A 26,621-nucleotide genomic window follows, 5' to 3' on the forward strand; every position below is an offset into this window, starting at 1 on the left:
ATGTACAATAATTTTGAAATTTAATTTTTAATTTAATATATTTAATTTTTTTTATACACACAAATAGATAGAAACTAAAATTTTCAATAATACGTCTACTTTTCAGCAATATTATAACTGCGTAATAACAGAAATTAAATTTCTTGGATAATATTCTCCTCGTTCTCTTTATGTTGCAAAATTATTCGACGAAACTTTATTATTACTATTGTCATTGTCTGCTGTCTCATCGTCTATCATACTTCATCCTAATTAATTAGAAATGCATATCGCGGCTGATTTTCAAGCAGTAGTGAAAAGGCAACAAGAGACTTCGCAACCTACGCAATGCGTGGATGTCTTGCGTGTATTCTCAGACTTCAAGTATTATCCACACGGAGAGACAACCCTTGACTTTCGAATACAGACGGAGATTCGCCCTACTTTAGCCGAGGGGTAGGTTCGAAAATAATTACCGTTCTCTTTCCCGTTTACGCCTTGTTTGCCTCAGTCTTGGTTTTTATATTTTACGTAGTGGCGCAAAGGGTGACTTTTTTAAGGATTGGCACTCGGGACACGTTCGCAATACTCTCGGGTCCACCCCAAGGTTGTCACGTCGTTTCCACGTCTAACGATGAATTAGATAATTCAGGATGCGTGCTCTTTGTACCGCGTTGCTCGTTTGCCGCTCGAATCAGGAATTAGATCATCCTAAAGAAATATCGCGTGTCGCTCATTATTTTCCTCGTAATCTCCCTTTTCACTATTGTGAATGATACCTTATCGCGTTGCTTTCCGGAGAGAGAGCTACGTGATGGAATATGCGAACGTGTGCTGATAGTCCCGGTCGATTTATTCAGCCGGCGCGCAAGTCAAAGATGAATACATATTTTCACGCATTCGCAAGTGCTTCGAGCATTTGCAAATACGTACGCATACAATCTTGTGGTGACTGCGGGAAGAGGCAAAGCAAGTAGCGTAAAGACGATCTCATTCTGAAACGTGATCTGCGTGAGCCTGATAACGCGTATGTTCTCGATTGCATTCTCTTCTCTCGTGCCTTACGCCACATACGTTCTTCACTTCTGTAATCTGAGACGTAGTAATTACGATATGTGAACTGAGAAAGGAATAAAAATAAATTCTTCCCGGAATTAACTCTTAAGAAATAGCGTTATTTTAATTTCTTTCTTCATTAACGAGATTAATACCATATTCCATTTTTTTATTATAGCTATACGAAAACTGGATTTTCTCAGTTAACGAGATTATTTATACTTTCGTGTATTTTCTTTTTCGCGTGAGAAAATCGCCTCGGACGAATAATTGCAGGTGATTATCTCATTCGCAGTGATTACCTCTTCCCTAATTGTTATTCCGCTCCCCTATATTTCTTTCGCGTCTACTTGGTATGGGATTAAAAAAATTTTTTAGATAATTGCTTTGCAATCGCTTCGATATTCATTATCATTATACTTCCTCCTTTATCCTGCAATCGTACGGAATAGAAATATTATAAGTGAATCGTGTGAATAAACATTAGCTCATAGTTATTTCTGATATGATCTAGCATGCCTAATTTTTTATTAACTAGCTGTAAGGTTCAACTGTATCTACTCATATTATTCTATATTCTTTTTTAGGATTACTTAAAAAGAAAAACAGGAAATGAATATTAGATAGAGTATCGTATTTTTCATATCCTTGATTTGATATCAATCGAGGATACGAAAATATCTTTAAAAGTATTTTGGTAATTGTCGTCCTACGATTCTTTTAGGATTCCGCTATGATGACGTGCAGAAATATAAAAATGTAGTGTATTGCAAAAAGTTTTTAAATAGCAAATAGTAATATGACTGAAAACTCATTAATACTTCTTGTTCCTGCATGTGATTGAACAAATTTTTAAAAAATTTCATTCGTTTAACTTCTTGCATTGCTTCTGGCGCTCAATTATTGATTTACCGATATCCGCGTACATTCCAGCTAAAAAAATTAATGCTTATCTATTCATCCTATATTAAATAAAAAGAGAATATTATCGAGACTGCTTGGAGCTTTCTGCAGCAAGAGAGAACCTCGGCTCGATAGACGAGGGCGCACGCTGGATGGGTACAGTTCTGGAGAGCCATAAAACTTTATGGTGCGTTTGCATCGACCGACCCTTTCCTCTCTTGTCCCACCATACCTCTCATCGCCTATCCCCATAGCAACGACCGACCCCCGAACAGAGCTACCCTGCATCCTTCTCATTCTCTCACCCTCTGCTTGTCTCTCCTGCCACGTACGTACGTACATATATACTCTGCTTTTCTTCTCTCTCTCTATCTGTTTCTCTCTCTCTCTCTCTCTCTCTCTCTCTCTCTCTCTCTCTCTCAACGCATAGGTTTTGCCATCTTCTTCTTGCTTTTGTGCAGACATAAGCTCGTGTCTCTCATTGCCACAACTACCAACGTACAAATATTCTCTGTCTAAGACATGAATTCTCTCCTAATCTCCATTTTTCCATTGCGCTCTCTCGCTTCTGCCTTTTTCTAATTTGGTCTACATCGCACACTGTATTTTTACTTGGAGAATGTACAATTAAAAAGAAATCCTACTGCGCAGTCAGCCGCATCAGTTTCGCTTACCTCCCCTCAGAACCAGTAGCAGCTAAAATAACTGAACCCTTTTATATCCAGTATTCGTTCCATTTGTACTCACATCGCCTCATTGTATCCTACGTACCTAACCATCCATCTATCCGCCATATCGTATTACGTTCGCCGTCTGCCGACAGTGTTACTCGGCGACGAATTAGCTCGTCACGCTTTTCACCTTTTTTTTTCATCCCCTGGCTTCATCTTCTGTCCCACTTGCCCCTGGACCCTAGACCCCTCCTCTTTTTCGCCGCAAGCAGGGCGAAGCTAATGTCTGCTGTTAGCGAAAGAAAAAGAGGCGTTCTCGGCACGACATAATCCACTAATAATTCAACGAGGCTAGACGCAACCTGAGTACAGGCGTGCGCGCGTTTCTCTCGTCGCTTTTCGTCTCCTTCGACGAGAGGCTGTCGAAAGAAAACCACGGTTTGTTTGTTCGTCCAGAATAAATAGCTCACTCGTAGAAACACGCGCGTCTCTCCTTTCTCGTTCCCGCTTTTACACACCGCAGCCACAAGGAGGTGAACCCTTCTTCACATATAGAAGGATATTTTCAACTTGTGTGCTTTTTCTAACGGCTTCGTTAGAAATCACTCGAGCGTTTTCTCGCAAAGAAAAAAAATGTTTCTCTTTAAGATTAACTTAATTGCTACAATATATCCGTATCTTCCGTTTTGTAAATTTAGGCATCCAATGTAATATTTAAAGATTTGACAGTTTTGAGTTTTTATTTGAAATACGAGGTACAAATAATCCCCAGCTTTGGCGTCCATTTGATCGGGAGAGAGTTAGTTTCCTCAGAGAATTCCGTTTACAATATAACCGACTGGTTTACGTTATACGTGAAAGGGAAAAATGATCCGCTGGGCTTCCGCATCTTTTTGAAGTCGTCGTTGAGGGCTTCAAATTAAAGGGGCAAAAGCATTGACGAGGCACACCCATTACACGTAGGAACAAGACGTACATCCTAAATCTTTGATAGAGGAACATTATACCCTAATGGCTTTCAGACAGCGAGTAACGGCGCGTAATTAAAAGACGATTTTTCTGGTAATTAAATATGCGCGTGCAAATGACACTCTTATATATGAGATTTATACGTTGGCATGAAAGATTTTTAATCTGGCATGAAATCATGTCGGTACTTTAATCTTAAATGCAATATTTCGCAAATAAATTTCCACGTTGAAAAATATATCAGAACTTATTCGAGAAAACAAATGTATTTCTCGTACTAGCCGTTTCTCTCTATATTTTTTAAATATATTTCTGCTTTAAATTAACGTTTTTAGAATTATTTAACTAATATATCATAATTCACTCGTCTTGTAAAAGCTAAATCATTAAGACACTTTTATTTAAGAAATTATCTCTGGAAATTTAAAATAAAGATCTATTGCATTTTCAATGAAGGCGATATAATTATCATCCAATCTTATCTCTATATTCTGTTGTGTTCATTATTTCTTGATCTATTATCATGAAAATACTGTTTGCGAGAATTGTTTGTGACATTAGTTTGTAGAAATTAATTTTCAGAATCTTAAATCGGTCGATGTATAATATAATATTATTTAAGATTAATTTTTTTTTCTCAATAAATATATTCCTTTGCTTAAAATGCATTTTAGTTCGATATAACATAGTTTAGCGCATTTTTAACGCATTTCCATAATATTAAAATGTAAAAGTAATTTATGTACTCCTCTTTCGTATTCTTGAACTTGGCTTTTCGCTTAGCAACGATGGCCTGCGAATTACTTCCACTTTGGAAAGTTGACAGTTGACGATAGGTATTATACTGAAAAGTTCTTAGTTATTGCTAAGTTTGAGGAAACTCGTCAAAGAAGGAGTGAAGGTAGCGTACCATTTTTCCTGCCACCCGTTACGTCCCGTTCTCTTTTCGGCGGCTTTCTTTCAAGTCCCGTTCTGTTTGGAAGACTCGTTTTCTCCCGGGCGTTGCGTTTACAAGGTAAACGCCTTTGAGAGAGAAACGAGAGACTGAGAAAAACAGATCGGGATATAAATCGTTTTGAATACCTTTCACCCGGGCTACTGTCTCAACGTCCTGTTCGAGGATCCGTCTTTTGTCTCAATCTCTTTTGTTGGAAAGAAAACGTGAATTATTTGTGGAAATGTTAATATTAGCTAAATTAACCATAAATGATAAATAATCGAGATAAAACAAGTGCACCAAAGTTGTCCGCGAAACAATTGCGCGACCACTCCAGACTCGTAATTATGAATATTAAAGGAATAGTATCGATAATGTGTGAACGATGGAGTAATAAATAATAAAATATACGCAGAGAACGGCCTGATATATATCAATAAAATATTGCAAAATATGAAAACATTTTACTGTAGGATCGTTGTGTCGATTGTCGAAGTTTTAACTTTATTTATGGCTTTTATAAAGTAACATCGCTCTCAATAACTATTTATTATACATATTGTTTTAATATAATGTTATATTCTTTTACAAGAATATGTTTCCGTTTTTGTGAAATATTTGTAATTTTTCAAGTTACAATAAGCTAATGAAAATTGAAAAATCTCAGATTAGATTTTTCTAACAAAAAATTAAAGCGTACCTATCTAATTGGTAATTAATTTAGCATTACTTTTTGTAAGACAGGTACAATAAGCTCTAAGGTGCTTTAAATATATTGTTATTTTCGCAATTGTTTTGTCTGTCATAAAAAAATTTTTAAATGCTTTTAAATCAATCAATTTATCATATTTTATTAATTTGATCCAATTTGAGCAAACAATAAAGTTTCTCCAATGAAATATGTTTGTTTAAACGATATTTTCAATTTCGCGGAAAGAATTTATTATTTAAAATATTCTTAAAAATTTTATGTTACGTACATATATTACTTTAGCTTTTAGTTAGGATGTAATAAAATTCATCTTAATTACAGTCGTGCTACATTTTTACCTTGGTAACGTCAGGTTAAACATGTGATTAAAAATAAATTATTTATAAAACAAATATTTTATTAAAAGGAATGTGGTGATATTGGATATAGCGTCACTTTTTCAACTTTTTTTATGAAAGCGAACGCATTATGAGCCAACACGTATCTTTACTGCGGCAAAATGAGCACCTGGTGTTTGGTTGAAATCACCCATTCCAAGTAAAAAGTTACTTTCTCAGAGTCTTAGTAGTGTTTATCGATAATATCACGAAAGACGGGAAAGTACCATTCCGTTCTTCCCTCGACTACCCTCGAAGTTCTTACATCGAGACGTTAGCTCGTTTTTGCGTCGATATTAAAACTTTAATAACGAGACGAGGTCTTGCAGCACAGCACTCGCTTCCTGAAATGCTTTGCGTAGAAGCAGCTGGTACTTCGATAGCCCTACGGATCGAAGAACTCGCATTTAAGTCGTATTGATTTCGTGAATCTCATCAACAAGTTCTTCCTCTTCCCGAGCGCGGAGCATACTTGTGTCCTTTATTCCTTTTTCTCTGTGCCGTTCACACAGTTTCTTTTTCTTTTTATACTACCGAACTTCCGAACGATATTTTCTCGCCCGACTGACTCCTAATGGCTTCCATTCAGTACTTCATTAACTCATTAACTGATAAACTCCAATGTTGCAACGATTCTTCAAAGAATGAGTACACGACCACACAATTTGTCATCTTACTTGAAGCGAAACAAGAGTACTGTACTTGTGCTTGTCGTTTGAACGATGAAGGAAAGTTTTGATTAATGAAGGTTTCTTTTTATGATTTAAATCTATAATGAGAAAAATGTTTTAGTTGCACCAACAGGAAGTACAAAATCATCAGATTATACTAATCAGAATTTTGGTTATTGCAATTGAATTTCTAATTATCTAGATTAAAATTCCAGTAAACGTTAATTAAAAGTACGTAATATCAATGTTATAATTTCATACTCAACAATGTAATATTGTAATATATTGTGTAACAATTATTATTATGATTTTACACTCAACAATGTAACTGTTACGTAATATACGTGTTATATTACATTTATATTATTGTGTGTGAATAAAATTATACATTGATGTTACGTTTATACTTTTAGTTGGTGAGATATATTTAATATATTTAAGTATAAGTGTCTAATTTGTATCTTTCTAATTGAATCTTCCAAAATTTTAATTAATGCAAGAGACTTTTCTAGCGTATTTGTTATTAAACAATATGCGAAGACTATTACAACTGTGAATCTCGTCCGCGTCTGGCTACGTATGCGTAAATAGAAGGCTCAATGTGCGAACACGCGTTATTCGGCACTGTGTTATGTCTGTTGATAAACCGATCCAGACTTAACGGACATCTGGGTGGTCCGCGTTGCACCGTGCTCGACTTTTCCAAAGGATGACACGCATCTGTCGACATGTTCTCGTTTCGTCGATGATCGCCTTTTAGAAAAAAAAAGCTATGCCCCTTACTGCGCGACTTATTAAAGTCCGTTTATATGGGGCGTTTTAACTGTCAGTTTCTTTTGCCAGACTCCAACAAATCGCTCCTGCATATATTCGTATCTTCAAAATATGATCTTGATCTAGTGCACGAGAATTACAAAGAAAGTCTCTTGAAAGTTTGTCCTGCTGGATATTCAATACTCGTAACTGTAATGCCTGGAACGTATTACAATGTATGTATTCTGCGAGGCAATCGATGTTCGAGTGCTGCTCCGAAATTCTTGTCGGGGTGGGGGCAATTAAAATCCCAATCTACGTTGCGAGCAACCGTTCAGAAGGGTTGTTGAAGATAGCAGGGTCGGCTGCTTCCATCCAAGGTTACTCACGTAACAAACAACAGGAGACAGAGAGAAATAACGGGCATTTATTTACATGCATGAAAAGAGAAAAAGGTCATTCGCTAATACATAATCCGCAAAGAAACGATTCTTCAAAGTATACAACTTTCTACAACAGCTAAAAATGCTTATTACTTCCCTTATACTTTTTTGTGAATTATTAGAATCATTTATTTTCGATGATAAAATTCGTGAATTCATGAGATTAACACAGGTTGCGTATCGCAATAAATAATATAAATATCCAAAAATAATATAAATCCGTTTAATTATTATTAAAGTTTTAGGGTTTGGTAATCGATTCTATGCCAAGTTCTTTAACAATTTTGTTAAAAATAATATTTAAATAATTGTTAAAAATAATATTTAATATAATATTTAAATGATATGACATTTTGTGCGTCATCCTGTATTTCATGCGCAGGTAATCAGGAAAAGTTGTGAACCGGTGGAGATATCACGGTCGACCTTCGTGACACGCGTGTTGCGACGCGTGCGTGTACTCTGATAGCGATGACGCCTCTGCACGAAAGTTAATCTCGACTCTGCGAGATGCTGAAGGAACGACGGTGAGGAAGGGCGGCCACACGGGCGCGTACGATGATAATAATAAATGTTGCCTCCTCCCTTCAGCTTTCGTCTCTCTCTCTCTTTCTCTCCCACTCTCGTGCTGTGCGTGCCCTGCTGGCGGTTCCTTTGATCTGTCGCTTCGTTTGTGCATTTAAACACGAGTCGCCTAGATGCGGAGTGGAGCAACGAGAGGCGACGAACGGAAAGAGACGGAGCGAAGAGAACACACCGGCAGGGAGAAAACAAAGCGGAAAAGGGGTGCAGTGATCGAGAGGGAGAAAGGGGAAACAATGATGGAGAGAGGCAGAGAGAAAGAGTCGGTTTCGCAATGAGAGGGGAAAAAAGGCTCGAGTGCCCTGGTAAAATCTCGTCTGGACCTACGAAAGGTAAAGTGAGATTTTCGTCATCGGTAAACGAGCCCTCCAACCTTCAATTTCCTTCCCAGAATCCAGGGATTTCTCTTTACGTCTCTTTTTCTTCCTTGTTTTGCGTATAGACTGCGTATCTTCTCTCGAGCCTCGTGACTCTTTGTCGCCGGTTCGTACCGAATTGTCGGCACCCTTAAATCCGCTTTCTCGATAATAACTCCTCGAGATTAATGTTCTTTAATTGACTCAAAGATGGAGAACCGCGTTTTCGACGCAAACCGTTTAAACTGCTCGCCTGTTCACCAACAAGTACGCATCATGAAGGGTAGGGAATAAAAGGAAGAGGCGGAAAGGAAGAAGAAATAACAATCAAACGATTTCGCCTCTCATTTCATCCCGGATTCGTCGAGTGCCAGGGTCCGACTGCGAATCGCTCGCGGAAATTTTCACCACTAATTTCGCGCAACAATTCGAGCCAGACGGTCCGCGGAGTGGAAGGTCGATCAATGATCAGGCTCTCCGGAAGCGGAGAGGGACTGTCACGTGAACACGTGACGATTTCAAAGTTCATTCCCACGAGCGGTGACATTGAAAACGCATCTCGTTCTCGACGATCGCTACAGAGCGCATAGCAACAAATTTAATTGATTTCGATGATCGCTAAATTATTCCTTCGTAACATTTAAGGGAGGGTTGTGAAATTTCAAAAATTATATAGCTTGCGTTTAATTTTTTATAACAAGGCTGCGGATGAATATAAAACTTTTATTTTTAAGAGTATTGATTACAACATTAAAATAAGAAAATTCATTGAGATAACCGAAATACTAATTAATTTAATCAGAATCTTCTGGTCTGTCCATTTTCAATCAAATCATTTTTCTCAGTGTCGTAACGTCGATATCATTGATCTGGAAATGATATCGACGTTACAATACTGAGAAAAATGGTTTGGTTGAAAATGGACAAACCAGAAGATTCTGATTAAATCAATTAGAATTCCGGTTATCTTAACTAGAATTTTGGTACATTTAATCAGAAAATATTTTCTAGTTGAGATAACCGGAATTCTAATTGATTTAATCAGAATCTTCTGGTTGTACATTGTCAACCAAACTATTTTTCTCAGTGAATGTAATGAGGCAAATTGTCAAAGTCAAATGGCTGAAGAGAAATCCTAAGAATATTTTTGTTTAGGCTTTTCTCTATTGATTATATCTAAAAAATTAAAAATAAAAAGGAAATTAACAAAATGGCATCCAGAAAACGAAAAATTTGAAAAAAGTCAAGTTATTCGTTATTATAAAATTGTAAAAATATTTTTTTCTATTTGACTTTAAATATAATTCATGCGTCATAGTGTTTTACAACGCTTGTACAAATCCCTAGATGATATCTCTCGCGGTTCTCGAGATATCGTGGTAAAATCACCAAAAAGTGTCATTTCGAGAAAATCGCATTCAAAGCTTTAGTACATTATTTATGTTAGAACATTACTTACGCGGTTTAAAAATTTCCTGCACTGTAGAATGCAGTTTCCGAAGTACATTCAGCTTTAATAGCAACTTCAATTGCAGCACAAAAAAAGAACTCTAGGAATTAGAACAATGCCCAGGTCATTTATTCAGTCGGGACCGGCCGCGCAATTACTTACGTTCTCTTTTATTTTGTTGTCCTGATCTCAATATTGTGAATTTTTCAAAAAGACAAATGAGAAAGTATTTCTAAAGAATCACGTTGTCAAAATATGCAAAAAAAGAAACTAAAACGAAAATCGATTTTTTCGAAATTTCAAATCCTTAAGCTCAATTGTGTCGGTAATTATGAAAGTAATTTAAATAAAAAATCGAAACAATGAATTTATCTCACACTTTGTATAATTACATTGTAATTATACATAATACGAGGTAATTTCATTATTTTACTTAGACCACCTTCATAATTACCGGTACAATTAATTTATTCAGAATGTACGCGTCCTGTGCATTAGATTTACGATCTATAAAGGGTAGCATATGCCAGACGCAACGGTAAAAAGATAATTGTTTGCAATACATTCGTGTAGCGGTGTCACATGTACACGCCACACCAACTTGAGGAAAGTTATTACGCAGTTCGCGTGGAGGATTCATTTTCAAAGTAATCGCGTTCACGTGCAACGCTCGTTGATGAAGCGTCTCTCGATCTGCGCCGCCGAGTCTGCAGGTCGTCGGCTGAGAGTGAGAGAGACGTGACGCGAGAGGAGAAAAAAGTGCCGACGACAAGAGCTCGTCTCGTAGAGGTAAAAAGATCGAACCGACTGAGGTGTTAATAATGCCGCCTCGGGAAACTCGAGAGTGCAGTCGTTTCCGTTTCACGGATGGCTAACATACATTTGTGCCGATTGTAAAATGAAATATTTCGTAGATTTTAGCTTTACTCATTATTTAAAGTTATTTAATTCCCAGGGCAGAGAGAGAAACGTTTTAAATTTATTACACAATCTTATAATTGAAGAGATCGATTAAAGAGGTAGATATTATCTTAACGTATCGCTCCCTTATTTTAAAAGGAAGATCACTTTAATAATTTCCTGAAAAGGAGAAAAACTATTTTTCAATTCGACAGAAAATTATTACTTATCAAATAATATTGACAAAAAGAATACATTCTTAACATTATCAAATGTCATTTTTGTTATCTTCAACTTTTAAAAATTTATTCTTTTTGAGTTGTGACGATTTTGACAATTTTTTAAAGTTAAGTTAGTTCGTTTTTAATGATTAATAGTAAAGTTTACCTCATTCATAGTGATAACTTGAAAATTACGTTTTCGACATTGAAAGGAGCGATATCGTGAGCTGAAAAAACAAATATTTAAAAATATTAATATCATTTTATCGAACCAAGCAATTTTTACGAATGTGGATCGTAATTTTGCATTTTACACAAATGCATGAAATCAGAGATTCGCGATTTGCAATTAGGATTTTACTTTATAAGTCGATGCCCGTTAATTGAGACGTAGATCAAAAGCTGTTGTTGCGGCACGGCCGACGATTTAACCGCCGTGTAGTAATAAATTACTCGCGCGCTTTTGTAGAAGTGAGAATCGTTACGTTCGCGGGAACGAGTAAATTATCGCGCGAAGCTTACAGTCTCCAAGCCGCTCCGGTTGTGCGTAACGCGCGCGCAATTTGCGACGTTCCGTCCAAATGTAATTTTCTTCCGCGCGCTAACGACGCGCATTTTTCTTTCAACTATTGGCGTATTTTTTAACGAGGCTCCAGGCGCGCGTAATTACGTTTCATTTTATCCGTCGAGGATGCCGGCGCGGCCGATTAATTTCATGGCGTGGACTAATGAATCAAATTAATGAACGAAGCCTTATCGTCCACACGGTCTTCGGTAACTGTTGCCCTGTGAGTTATGATGCGCCCTTCTCGCCTTCGCTTAACCAACATTACTTCCCCGCCGCATATTTAAACGTATCAGAGGCTTGACTTTGGTTTTCTTCATTAAGAAAACTTGCTGAGATTTATCGGCAATTATTCTACGTGCAATCGGAGTAACATTCAATCGAAGTCACCATTTCATTGTTCTTAATATTATTATTATTATCATTCATATTTATTTCATTATTATTTACATTTATTATTATTGTTATTTATATTATGTTTATGTTATAATTTTTATGAGATACTCAGTTCTTTATTTGTACTAGACAAATAAAAAAAATCACGGAGAATTTGTTTTATGAGTAATAAATATCACTGTGAGATACGGCGGACATCGACAGATTAAATGTTTTTCCCGAATCGATACGGATTCGCCCACCCTCGGACACCGAAACCTCAGACAACTCCTGCCGCAAAGTCCAGATAAGTCCAGAGGAAAAAAAAAAGGGACGAGGATCTGACGCGAACGGCAGCCGACCGAGACCTTTCGGCTCTTCCTTCGGAGTTCTGTCCGTTCCTTACGAATAATACATGGAGATGCGTCCTTCGCACGGGCTTTGGGCTTTGACGAACTCGCTCGCGACGTTCTCGTCGCGGCAAACAGCCGCGGAAACGAAGGATAAGCGGAATAGAACGCGTCTTTCGTTCCCTCTTAAGTCGGCGTTTTATGTCACTCGATTAAATTCGTCGAGTGGAAGCCCTACGCGCGTTCTCGTTTTCAGACAACTCACGGCGGGTTTGATCCTCCCGAGCGGGCACAAAAATGAGAAGAGCGGCAATGGGAGGAATCGACCTGACATTCTCAGGAACCGAGCATCCTCTCCTCCACCTTCTTCCCCTGACCCCTGCGCCATCCCCCCCTCTCGTCGACTTCTTCTATCTCTACGGAGAATTGCTTTCCCTCCCATTGTCCTGCCTGCGCGAGCGCTGCTTCTTTTCACATTCTAGAATTCCAGCCGGTCTGCCGCGATATCCGCGCGGTTGTTCGCCACCGTTCTCGGAGTCGACGCGCCCTTCCGAAGATGCCCTCAACGACGGACGACGTCGAACGTGAAGAAATTGAAAGCGGAGACTGCGGAGGTCGTTTGTCTCGCTCGTCTCTCTCCTTTCGTTCGATGTCATTGCTCTCTATTCTGATTTTCTTTGCCGATCTACAGGAAGGAATCTCGCCGAAGAGACGGAATGTCGACGAAAAAAAATCGTTCGGTACGCACCGCGCGTAATTACGCGCACTCGCTCCGCCGGTCGCTTGCAATATCGCGTACACAATCTGGAAGTTATTAACGTTGTGAATTCGCCGCGTCTAATATCCGCGATATTTAATAGCTTATGGTTTGCTTGCTTTCCTTCCTCCATGCCGGCGAACATGCACCTACGTAAGCGTATAACGTGCAGTAGCGTAGAATTTACGAGTAGAGATGTTGCGATATATCATAAGAACACCGTGATTTTTTTCTTAAATCCCAGCGCGATATGTAACTGGATTTTTAATCGCGAAATCGCATGTGATTTAAAATTGCGCTTGCCATTTTAAATTGCAGATGTAGCTCGAAATTGCATTTGTAATGAAGTATTTATTTATTTATTTATTATATATATATGTATATATATGTATATATAGAAAAATAATAAAACAAAAATTATTTTTACTTAACAAATAATTTAAATGTTATGGATATATGTTAGGTTCCGATTATTAAATACTTATTTGTAACATTAGACGTAGTTAAAAATTTCTTCCTCTTCATTAATTTTTCTTCATTAAAGATTTTGTAGAATGTAATATTTAATGGCGTAGAATTAAAAAGATAAATTTAAAATTATTATGGACATGTAAGTTCCATTTATGGCAAGATATGGAAAATGTATGCCATTTTTTCATATCATAAAAAATATATGTTTATAGTTTAATATTTGCTTCCTGTAATTTAACGTGATAAAATTTTGAGTATTATATTAATTATTGCATAATTATTTAATATTTCGTATAGTAGCTAATATTTGTTCTTTAACTTTTTTAAGCTAGCAATAAAAAACCGATATAACTATTTCTTGAAATTTTTTCTTTGAAAACGAATTCCGAATTTTATTAAGGATTGTTCATTACTATTGCATTAAACGATTAATACTTTCGTAATTGCTGTGTTCTAATAATTAATATTTTTGATTATTTAGTCAGTTGTCTCTGCTTTGAACTTCAATCAAAGATTTTTTATGAAAGATTTATCAAAAATTTTCGTCAAATATTTTTAATGCAAAAATGGGTAGTTGAATAAATGTATAATGCACACATTTCATCGCGATTTTTATATTATGCAATATATGATGCGATATATTACGCTCACTGTGATTTTTAAGAAAGATTGCAGCTGCATTGAGCAATTTTGAAAATCGCACATCTCTATTTATAAGACACGTATTCACAGGAAAACATGCCAATAATAACTTGCATATTCGTCATTAATAACTCGCCACACGCGCTCGCGCGCGCGCACACTGAAAAAAAATTTAGTTATAGCTACCATAACTATCATATTTTCGAAGTAAGTTTTAAAACAAAATTCTCTCCGTGTAAATTTGTAAAGGTAAAGTTATGTTTAGTTCTCGGTTTAGTTATATTATCTCAACATTTAGTTGAAACTATTTCATTCAATATTTGGTAGCTATAACTAGACTTTTTTTTTCAGTGCGGAGAGTTATTAAAAAGGAACAAAAACATGTAGAATTTATATGGGATGGAAGGAAACTGAGCTTGATATTTAACACTTTAATATAAAGAAGAACTGTACAAATGTGATCTCGCACGAGCTCTGATATCTCTCGGAACACGACGCGTCCAACTCTTTTTCTTTCGATCTCTTTACTCGACTCTCTTTACGCGGTTCTGTTTTCGTTCGTGTCCTCCATGTTTTGCCCAACCGATTCGTCTAAATACAATTATAACTCATTTTATTCCGCAAAAAGTATCTTGCAAGAAAATCTAGTTTTTTTTCACAAATATACATATATTATTTCGATGCAACGGTTATTTTAATTATTTTTTAATAATTATATTAATTAAGCATATTATTCATTATTGTAATGTAGTTGATATTCTATTAAATATTCGTTTTGCTTTCCTACCTCTATTATGCTCGCATGTAATCATTTAATATACCGTATCGTATTCCGTAAATGTTTACCGAATTAATAGCTGATCATTGCATTATACGGTATCATTGATTTCTGTTTCAGGGATCAGCGAGGCAATCGTGCAGCTGCAGCAACCGAAATTGCCGTCCACGATCCACGTGGACAATGAGATCGAGCTCCGGTGTCACGTCGACGGTTCCGGCGACATGAAATACGAGTGGTTCAAGTTGGTTGCTTCTATTTTAACTTTGTCTATTTACCTGAGCATCTCGCGCGTGATAACCGAGGGCGAGGAGAGAGAGTAACTAGTGCCGGAAAATCTAAGCGGGATGCGCAATGAGCGACACGGGGATGGACCGAAATGAAGGGGGCAAACTACTAAGTTTCTAGCGTAACTGACACCCGACGTTTACAGGACCGGCCTGGTGAATTATGAAGTGACACTCCCTCGCCCCGGCGTGCACCATCGAGAGTTTCATCTCCGTCGTCATTTTGAATCATCCCCCTCATTAAAACTCACGACGCCCGTTCCCCGTGGAATACGTCGTACATTCGGTGGAGTTTAATGATGTTAGTTGTGTCACACACGATAAAAATATCACGCGTCGGAAAAACTTTTCCTTCAATATATTTTCGAACTGTCGTGTCTGTCGCTATTTCTGAGTTAAGGGCGAGAACGAAGTCAGTTCGTGCAAGATTTACGTAGTTTAATAGTCTTCCATAAAAAATAAGATTGGAGCACAGACATTTGTATAACGCATAATCAGGGCTGGGCATGCATATTTGAAATACTTTTATTTGAAAAATAGTATTGGGAAGACAATTATATTTTGTATTTTGTGTTTCATGAAAGCATATAAAAATATTTTGTATTTTGTATTTCAAATACTAACACATTGACAATCAATCTTATTATTTGAATTACAAAATACAAAAAGCTTTCAATCTTTCGATTTTAAAATCAAAATACATATTTTTATGTGATCCGCTGAAATAAAAACTACAAAATACGCTTGTACTGCAAATAGTGTGTCTTAAATAAAAGTATTTTAAATATACATGCCCCAGCCCTGCGCATAATACATGAGGCATGATAAGAGAATCAACCAATCAGAATCCTTTATTTTATGGAAAGGAAGAAAATAACTTCGATCGAATTATTTTCTTATTCATTATGCGTTATGCAAGAATCGTATTGCAAAAATCGAGCATTTAAAGTCACATAAAAACGGAGATTTGGCTTGTCAGTTTCTGTTGAATATAGAAATGACACTAGCTGTGTATAATTAACGCAAAATTTCACTGCATGCTTTAAAAAAAAAAATTTGTATATTTCACGAAGATGATTCGAGTCGGGGATCGGCTGTTCGTTTTACAGGAACACAGTGAGCGTGGCGAAAAGCGATCGTGTCGAGATCAAGAAAAAGAAACTGCACATACACAGAGCAATTCCAGAAGACAGCGGCATGTACACCTGCGTGGCCAAGAACGAGGCAGGAGCCTCGCCAGTGACTGACAGTTACCCGTTAATAGTTTCCGGAAATGAGACTGCGACGATTAAGGATGTTCCGAGAAACCTGATTACTAAACGTGGCGAACCGGCTGTTTTGCACTGTGTCTTCGAGAACGCCGACGAGGTACAGTGGTTCTTCAAGGAAATCGGTCCGCTGGAATCCGACGAGGAGCGGACGATCTTCGAAAACAGCACTCTCTTAATACGCGCCGCCGATCTTAGGGACCAGGGATTCTATTCTTGCCATGGAACAAGGGATGAGACCACAGTCAGTTATACGGTCGAATTACAAATTGCCTGTAAGCACCAATCGATTTTCGATAGCCTGACGATAATAGAATTAAAACTAAAAGTATAAGACGAGAGAGATAATCAAATAATATACGAAGAAAATTAATTAAATAACATTAGAGCTAATAGAATTAATAATAGAATACATTTAAATCACAAAAGTTTTAAATGTTTATAATACATACATGTATTAATCTGTTCGAATTGTAGTATTTTAAACAAATTGATAAATAGTATAAAATTATTTAATAATATATTTTTATATTTTAATAATTAATATTTTGAAGTAAACTTCTTGAAAAGATAAATGGACGTAAATAAAACTTGCAGATTTGCTGAACTTTTCGGTGGCTACTTTTGAACCAAAACGTCCAACTCAATTGGCGATTGTTGGCGAGGATCAAGAATTCCAAATAAGTTGCCTAGAGCCCTTAGGGCTTCCTTCGCCCAAAGTTTACTGGAAAGATCCCACGGGACATATTATAAGCGATACCGGTCCCGTACGCGTTCAAGATAACACACTCATCATCGCGAAGGCACGAATGGGCGAGGACGATGGCAATTATACTTGCGTGGCCGAGAATATGGCTGGTGAAACGGATATATCCGTCCAAATAGTTATATCAAGTAGGTATACAATTTTCTCAACAAAGAATTATAAGCAGAACTGATGCGGTTTTCTATAAATACGATAAATTCTTATCGCGTAACGACTCAGAAATATATAAATGTCCTGTCATTTTGATTTCTAGCCCCGCCAAGTATAATAAGCTCCCCAGAGTCGCTCAGTGTGATGGAAGGTGATTCCGTGACACTAACTTGTTCGTATTCCGGCATGGAACCGCCGGTTACGCACGTGCATTGGTTGAAGGACGGAGCGCAGCTGAGGGAATCGGGCGGTCCGACAAGATACCGCGTGACCGATAATCATGGCAATGTTACGCTGCATTTCAAGAGCGTTGACCTGTCTGACAAAGGGCACTACATGTGTCAAGTATTCACCACGGGTTTCCCGTCTCTGTTTTCGGACCCAGCCGTTCTCACGGTTGAAGAGAAGCTTAAATTCTCACCACAACCTGTCAATAAACGCCTGGAGCTAGGCTCTACAGCGAAAGTATCGTGTAAGGCCCAGGGTGCCACGAACCCCATGGTAAAATGGGTCAAGGAAGGCGAAGACGAGGAATTTCCCAAACATGTTCAGGATATTAACGGCACTCTACACTTCAACGGTGTATTGGAGGAGGACAAAGGTCGATACACTTGTATCGCCAGCAACGCTCAAGGGTCCATCAATCACACGATTAGCATTGATGTAGTTAGTACGTATCGGTGCTTGTACGATGAATGTTGAACAAACAAGAAATTCATTTATAACATTAATTAATAATTAAATGTTCATTTATTTTTTACAGTCGCGCCGAAATTTACGGTACAACCACAAAATCCAACGGAAGCGATTGAGGGATATCCAGTGATGTTACACTGTGCCGCTGAGGGTGATCCTAAACCGACCATTCAATGGGATAAAGATTCTCGCATGAACAATTTAGATAATCCTCGATTCGAAGTACTAAGTAATGGAAGTTTGTACATTAAAGAAGTGTATCTTAGTGACGAGGGGAAATACGGATGTACCGCTGGCAATAGCGGTGGTTTAAAACGAGAAGAAGTTCAATTAAATGTAAAAGGTACTTGATATTATTATTTACTTATTATTGTACATTATTATAATATATTATTATAATGTATAATTTCTCGAATGACTATTTTAAATTAATTGTAATTTAACGCGATCTATTTTATGATAATAAAATAACTATTATTTTAGCTGGAGATAATTATAGAGCTGACATGGATCTAGAGGCCTCTGATGATGGAACGATGATGACTAAGACTGTAACGATTACTCTTAGCGCAGCCGCGGGATATATGGTGCTCGTCGTTGGTCTCATGTTATATTGTCGTTATCGCCGTCGTCGCAGGAAGCAACAATACCTACAGGAACAAACAGAAGGTATATTGTCAATATTAATGTATGTAATAATTTGATGATGTAACATGTATATCTTAAATTAATGTGTACATCTCTGAATTTTAGAAAAAATAGAGAACGGTGATGTACAGGAGGAACAGACAGAGTTGAAGGAAACTGGGAATAAAGTAAATTCAACAAATAAGAAGAAGGAGAATCGCGATTCTCATAAGAGTGACGGCGCAGATACAGCTCACAGCCAAAGTAGCAATCAATCTAGGAAATCTAAGTCGAATTATGATAAAATTGCCGTTTCGCGAAGCAATCTAAAGGAATTGAAGCCTCTTGGTCGGGGAGAATTTGGTGAAATTTATTCTACGAAATATCAAGTTGATGGCGATAAAGAATCCTTGGTCATGGTAAAAAGTCTGATAAACACGAAAGACGAGATTGCTCTTCAAGAATTTAAACGACATCTGGATCTTATTCATAAACTTAATCACGAGAATGTCGTTAAGTTGATTGGTCTGTGTCGAGAGGAAGAGCCCGACTTTATGATTTTAGAGTACACCGATTGGGGTGACTTGAAACAATTCTTGATCGCCTCACGAAAGGATAACAATTCTAGCCCAACACACGAAACGAAACCAGCACGTGCACCTCAACTATCAGTGGCGCAAATACTTTCACTATCGAATCAGGCTGCGAAGGGCCTAAAACACTTAGCCGATAATCGACTAGTCCACAAGGACATAGCCGCGCGCAATTGTTTGATCGCCAGCAATTTGACGATCAAGATCTCGCTACCATGCATGACCAAAGAGCCGTACCAACAAGAATACACGAAACATCGGAATCAGATAATTCCGCTGAGATGGCTGCCCTATGAAGCAGTGTACGAGGACGAGTACTCTACTAAGAGCGATGTGTATTCATTCTCGTGTTTGGTCTGGGAGATGTTCCACCAGGGCGAGTTGCCGTTTAATAAGATGAATGACGAGTCCGTATTAACACAACTCAAGACGCAAACGCTCACGTGGAAACCGCACAAAGCAGCACCGCCGGCTCTTCAAGAGCTGCAAACTCAGTGCTGGGAAAACGATCCACGTGAGAGACCGACCTTTGATGAGGTCGTGTCGAAAATAGGCGAAATTGTGGTCGATAGTTGCCTGTAGGCTAATATCGCGATCTATTTGTACGAGGCTCTGAATATTGGAAATACTGCAATAGGGGTAATGATTGTGCGGAGCTGTATATCGAGAGGTAAGGCTGACGAGCGCCGATGGTCACGCGGTTAGTAATCTCTTCCGTATGAGGAGGAGAGACCCGAGAAAGCCGCGATTTCGCGCGAGAATAATTAACCGGCTTTCATGTTAAACGCTTCGTATCGATTATATATGCATAATGAATTATAGGAAACCCTACTCTTTTGCAAAAGGAAAATGCTTGCTCATTAATCATTGAATGCGCGAGAATTATGTGTCCTAATGACGTTGTCGCAAATCGTGATGTATAGATTTTACGGAGAATTTAATATTTCGCATCGATTCGTGTCATTTAATCCACGTCGTTGCATATAATCGAGTGAATAGCATCTTCACTGAGGAGAGTTTTAATATATTTTATGGATCTCACTTCAGAGATCATTACATCATATTTTGTGCAATCTTGAATTTTTCTGTCGTTCCGCGAATGTCATTTTCTGAAATTGCACTAGCGAAATCTTCCACAAATCTTCATGTTGTACGATCATTGAACGTTATATCTTGATCTCCTCTACTGCTTCCCTGTTATAGATTATGAAACAGAACGAGATAAAATCATTGGTTCCGCAATAATTATTCATATTACAGTATTTTGTCGCACCCATTAGCTCGGTAAGAAAATAATATTTATTTCGAATAGCATCTCCACTCCAATGACTGTTCTTCTATCGTTGGATTAAGTAATGATCTGTATGGACCCATACACGTTATTATGCAATTAATGCAATATTTAGTATACAGTATCGATATAATAATAAGTATCATCACCACACATCGAATACTCATAAGATACGTTAATTGTTAGGTGAGCCGAGGCCGAAAATTGATAAGGTAAACGTTCGATCGGATCGTACGAAATTACGCGAGCGATCTCGATTGAATGTCGATGATCGGACTCGGCGCTGCAATGACATGCATGTTAAGAAAGTATCACGACCATATCAAATGACGAAGAAAATCTTATCTCCGCCTATTTACTTCTACACCGCTAAGACATAAAAAGAAACTTTTTATAACATATATTATTTATAACGTATATATTTATGTGTGATAAGAACGCAATCGACCACTCGTATTTGACGAAAAAGACGGCCTTGTACATATACCGATGGTATGCAAGTATACATGTAAGTTGTTTTCTTAAAGCGCGAAAGACTAGCGTGAATCATCATGTTAATTTTATTAATATGATCATTCGAATCCTCGATGGCTTTTTATTAAAGAATTTCGTAAAGAAGTTTCGTATATATTGGTATCAGAGGTGAGAAGATCATGGGCGCGTACGGCTAAATGCTGGGCACGCGAGGAAATGATAACGATAAAACGGCATATACAGAATGACGCTTGAAAAACCTATTTTTACATGCGGAAATTAGAATCGATCGGATCAGAGGCGAAGTATCGCTCGCGATATTTTTGCATTCGGGATCTACGGTTTGAGTAGCGCGAACAATCTATGTATTTGACGCGATGGTCCAATAAGAGGGATGTGCTGAATATATATTCGACTCCGTATCCGATTTATACAACGAATATTAATGTTTATATTTTAACAGTACGTAAGTTTTAACGTCGTCCCTATTTTTGCATTTAATTCTACTGTAAGAGAGATTGTAAAGGTGAGAACTCGCGAGGCAATTATGGTGCGCACAGTTGCTTCTTCCATTTCATGCAAGACTTCCGTTGATGCTTCGTAAGCCAAGTGTTTGCAGGGTACAAAGAAAGAACCACCGGTAAAGGTAACAGCTTTTAAGTCGTGCGAGATAGACAGCGTTGGAAATGCTCGTAATGAAAAATAATCGTATTGCTATAAGTTGTTTCACATTGGATTACATATTACGAGTACTTACCGCTTTTAATAATTTTTGAAGGATTAAAGCGCGCATAGAGCCGTACAAAATTAGCCGAATTCAGTTTCGTCGATCGGCAATGCAGTTCAGTGCTTCACATATACTGTTCTACGTGAAAGTACTTATGGCTTTTGAAACAAAAAAAGTAAAGATGTCGAAAGACTTGTCAGTTTTTTGTCAATATCGATTTTTAACTAGATATATTTTAACATGTGCAAAACAATACCTTCGGTAAGAAACAATGATTTATTGGACCGTGAATAAAAATCGATCGCGCAACTTGTTTGATTTAATACGTGTCTGCAGCAACAAAAAGAACTGATTGCGGAATCGATTGGAAGGAATAGAAAAGAAACGGATCAAAATGAAACGAGGCTGCTTTAATATATGTTTGTTATTGGCAATTCATCCAAAGTACTTTCGAGAATTTCTACTTCTCGGAAAAATTTGATGTTTCTTTCGAGGGGTAACTTTTTATGAGTGACTTTATGAGTATTATAAGTGACTCTTCGGCTCTGTGCATGCTAATATAAATATGGTGTATCATATACGCATATTAGATATAAAGCACCGACGTATAACACTGCCAATAATAAATACTGTTCTCTAATTTACTAAAGCACTCTTGTTACACCGGAAAAAAACGCGAGGCAAATCGCGAAGGCGACTTTGCCTGTGAAAGCATCGTCGTATATTCGTGAACACTCTAATTAAGAATATGTAAAAGCACGAAATATATGAATAATCTTTCAAAGTCACCCGAGCTCGCGGCGTCTCCTACGACTTTTATAATGCTTCCTAAATGTTCGCTATATACATCAAGAAATATTCTTGTAATCAGTGATGGTGAACGTACTTAGTAATATGAAATCCGTCGCGTACTTTTACATTTAATTTGAGGAAGAGGCTCGACAGATGCAGAGAGGATTAAAATTGTTCAGGTGGAAAAATTAGCGGAGATTGGAAACGTGTCCAAAGTACTTTTGCAATTCGTAATACGTATTCAATAGTAATACGAATTCGAAGTAATTCAATAGTTCTGTTATCGAATGAGAAATCTTATCCAAAGTTCGCGTCTGAATGAAATAGGATATTAAGTTACGCGAAAAGTATGAAGTCATATCTAAAAGAGGTAATTTTAAAGCACGGAGTATGATCTGAGTACGGCCCATCACTGCTTGTAACATAAAATATGCTAGGAATATACGTTACAGCGATCTCTAACCCGCAATTACACGTATTAATGTTAAGATCAATTATCCAAGTCCTATGTGCTCATATCATTCGCTCAGATATTATCTAATCGTGAACGACCATCACTGCCATAAAGAAGGTACATCAATCGATGTGCCGGCGAGTTTCGTGAAGGCTACCTATTATGTCCAATATGTCTAGTCATATACGATGACAAAGTGAACAGCGTACGGGAAGCTCATTTGAATGACGTTCATATCCTTAGGCGTTCCAAATCGATTTCTTTTTTACAGTATTTTGTAAATATTTGTACTTTTTTATGTACGTCGTACTTATGAATTTTTGGAATAGTATGTGCTACGATTAAATAAAGATGAGAAAAAAAATATACAATGCGTATCATGATCTCATTGCGACCCATATCTTTATCAGAACCTTATCAGTATTTATTAGAATCTTATCTCATACTGAACGATAAAATAAAGAACAGATGGTCTATTTTATCTCTCGCGGTTTTCACTTTATCTTAAATTTAATTTAATAGTTATGTCTGTTTCTATTATAATGAAAGTTATCGTGGAAAATTTTAATTTCTTTTATTTTTAAGAAAGAATTATTTAAATCTATTTGAAATAAAAATAAATTCATTATCCGAATACACGTTAAACTTTCAATAAATAAAGAGTATTCGAAAAAATACAAGGATATAATGAGAGGAAAAAAAGATCAATCTTGCAATTTTTTCACGTGTCTAAGAAATGCGTTAAGAGATGAAAAGATTTAAAAAAAGGATACATGTTATCGTGGTTGAAATACTTGTGAGTATTAGAGAAAGGAGTGGTGTATTACCTAATCAAATTTATTTTTACTTAATATTTCATGGTACAGTCTATACCTATTATGATATATAAAATAACGTAGTCGTCGAATGCAAACAGGTTCAACGAAAGCAGAAACGTCGACTGAGTAGCGCCCAGGAAAGAAAGGTGATCGAACGTCCGAAATGAAACGTGTAAATCATCGATGTGAACGCAGTAATGTGAGAAGTGCGTTTAGTCTTTTATGTGTGTTTATATATTTATATGTAAAGTCTAAAAAAGGTGAGGATGAGTCACTTAATTCTTTAGTACTTAATTCATTAATACAGCGTAGCAGCCTCACTCTCTAATAGTACTAAATATAATAATGGTATAATGCGATAATTATATCGTTAATATAGATTATTAACATTATAAATAATATAATCGTCGGAATTCGTATAATAAACAATGATACAAGGTATTTTTGTCGTTTTAGTTTTTTAAATTGTTATCATATAGTAATAATCACAATAGCGTATTCTGAAAAATAGATTAGGGTCCCGTGGGCAGAGGGCGGAGTGCCTCACTTCTTCCGAACAAATTTCTCTCCGTTTCGCTTCGCTACTCTTCCCTTTCTCTCTTTCGTTATTCGTCGCGCTTTAAAGTTCTCCACGGGTGCCCGGAACCTAAATTGGACGAGGATCTCAAGAACGATTGCAAGTCTCGACGGGAGCTCGCAAAGCCCGTACAGTTCTTCTCGTCTATGTAGTCTTTTTAATTGCGCCGCAAGGATTCGAAGCAGCCACGAAGAATCGCGCTGGGGAATTCAACGATATTGAACTACGTTTCGCACAACGGGGTCGCTGTCCGTTTTTATGTGACAGTACCAAAAAAGATATAATCACATCGCTATTTCATCGCCAGGAGCACACTTATGTAGTTTCAAGTCATTACACGAGTTGTTACAAGATTCGAATGTTCCGAAAACAATCGATCGACGATGAGGCTCTCACAAAGTCTTGATGAACGTTTTATGTGTCGTTCGACCAAAGGCCATAGTTGTCGACGATTTATAACGATCTTCCGCGACTTTTCGATTTTCAACGCGTATCTCGTTGATCGAGAATCCGTACAAATATATCGTCGTATCTTCCAGGTACACTTCGAGTGTATTTTGTAGTAAAACTAAACTGCGCCGCCACCCCTAACTTGTCCCATTCTCTTTCTGCCCGACTTTTACATTTCTGTTCTAGCTTTCCTTTTTTTCATTTTTTTTCTTTTTTTTTAAACCGCGTCTCTGCCACTCTGCCTAGGGAACCCACTATAACAGGGCACTATGAACAGCAGTCTGCTGGCTAAGTGACTTTCCGAATCTACAATCGTTCCTCCGCATTCTCTCTTCGTTCTTTTTCTCTCTCACTCGATCAGATTTTCCTCTCTCGCCCTGTCGCACTCTTCCGCCTAATCCTCCTGCACACAAAGAGTTCTCTCCCCGTTTGCTCGATCTTACTTTCTCGTTTTCTCTCTCTCTCTCTCTCTCTCTCTCCCTTTCTGGCAGCCTCTCTCGTGTTTACTTCTCGTCTCTCATCGACTCCATCCGCGCCGTACGCTTCCCCGCAAACTTGTCGACTCGTTTACTAATTAGTCTCGAATGTGCATTTCTATTCTTACCTCGCATGAACTTTTAGACGGAAAACGCAAACGCCGCGTAAAGTCATGCCAAGGATAAAAAACGCAGCACGTAACGAAAGACAACGTTGCGCACAATGGTAACATTGCGTAACAGGTGTTGATCGAACGGAAAGAAATACTGCCGCGCGAATGCAAGGAACAAGAAAAATCGGGTCCGCGAACGCAACCCGTGTCTATTCAGGTAGTGACCTGATGTTAATTGTCGTCATTTTGATGTCAAAATGACGTCTTTGATGTCATTTTCACGTTAACATGACGACAAACGTCAACTTGCTACCTGGGTGTAGACCATAGTACACAGAAAACTTAAGTAAGACGTAAGCAGTAAGGAAATTAAGTCTCGGTCCACAATCTTGCTTTAGTCCGGATCTACAATAGGTGTTTTAAGCCTTAAGTCGTAAGAAATTGACCAATTACAGTCGAATTCGAGGAGAATAATCGACTATGATTCGTCCATTTCTTATGGCTTAAGGCTTAAAACTCTATTGTAGATCCGGGGTTAAGAGACCTTAAGTCGTAAATCGAAAGAGATTAAGGACCTTAGCAGAAAGCTAATTTATAATCTTAAGACAGTGTCTCATGACTTAAAGTCTTGTCTTTAGTAATGCACAAGAACCGTCTTAAGATTATAAGTCAGCCTTTCTGCCAAGGTCCTAAGTGACAATAATTTCTGTCTTTAAACTGTTTTTGCGCAGTCTTTAGGCTTTAATCGTTAGATTTAAGCGAATTAAGCAAAACCCAATTCTTACGGCCTAAAAGCATAAGTTCTGTGACCAACATATCGTCACTTACAACTTAAAGCTTACAGTTTACGGCCTTTTAAAGCTAGGTTGTGGACTTAGCCTGTTAATGTTGAATCTGTTACTGCTTACGTTACGGTCTCTACTATGATTGGCCAATTCGCTACATTTTACTGCTTAAATTTCTTTATGTGCCATGATCATATGAATCGGAAATCAACCAACATAACGGGCAAAACAGCGCGGAAAGAAAGCCTTATCTTCGTTTTCTCTACCAGCATATCCCGGACAAGCCGATTTAACGCGCGAACGCGCTTCCAAAACTCACATTCTATGTGTCCCGCGAATCGCGCGACGTACCGTTTCGT

At 37.6% G+C, this 26,621-nt stretch overlaps 2 protein-coding genes across 2 annotated transcripts in view; one reads left to right on the forward strand and one right to left on the reverse strand.

The window, feature by feature from the left end:
- The window catches only part of LOC108731662 (tyrosine-protein kinase-like otk), a 59,263-nt gene extending 35,950 nt beyond the window's left edge, over window positions 1–23,313 (forward strand). Inside the window, exons 3-9 of the mRNA XM_018462081.1 lie at window positions 15,039–15,162; window positions 16,315–16,748; window positions 17,071–17,367; window positions 17,493–18,059; window positions 18,153–18,428; window positions 18,569–18,754; window positions 18,839–23,313. Coding sequence (XP_018317583.1) covers window positions 15,039–15,162; window positions 16,315–16,748; window positions 17,071–17,367; window positions 17,493–18,059; window positions 18,153–18,428; window positions 18,569–18,754; window positions 18,839–19,887 — 2,933 coding nt within the window. The 3' untranslated portion in view covers window positions 19,888–23,313. The remainder of the gene's footprint in view (window positions 1–15,038; window positions 15,163–16,314; window positions 16,749–17,070; window positions 17,368–17,492; window positions 18,060–18,152; window positions 18,429–18,568; window positions 18,755–18,838) is intronic.
- The window catches only part of Sema1a (semaphorin 1a), a 220,229-nt gene continuing 212,268 nt past the window's right edge, over window positions 18,661–26,621 (reverse strand). The window contains exon 10 of the mRNA XM_018462085.1: window positions 18,661–18,735. Coding sequence (XP_018317587.1) covers window positions 18,689–18,735 — 47 coding nt within the window. The 3' untranslated portion in view covers window positions 18,661–18,688. The remainder of the gene's footprint in view (window positions 18,736–26,621) is intronic.

The sequence above is a fragment of the Mycetomoellerius zeteki genome, unplaced genomic scaffold, assembly GCF_001594055.1.
Source record: "Mycetomoellerius zeteki isolate Tzet28-1 unplaced genomic scaffold, Tzet1.0 scaffold135, whole genome shotgun sequence".
NCBI classification, from domain to species: Eukaryota; Metazoa; Arthropoda; class Insecta; order Hymenoptera; family Formicidae; genus Mycetomoellerius; species Mycetomoellerius zeteki.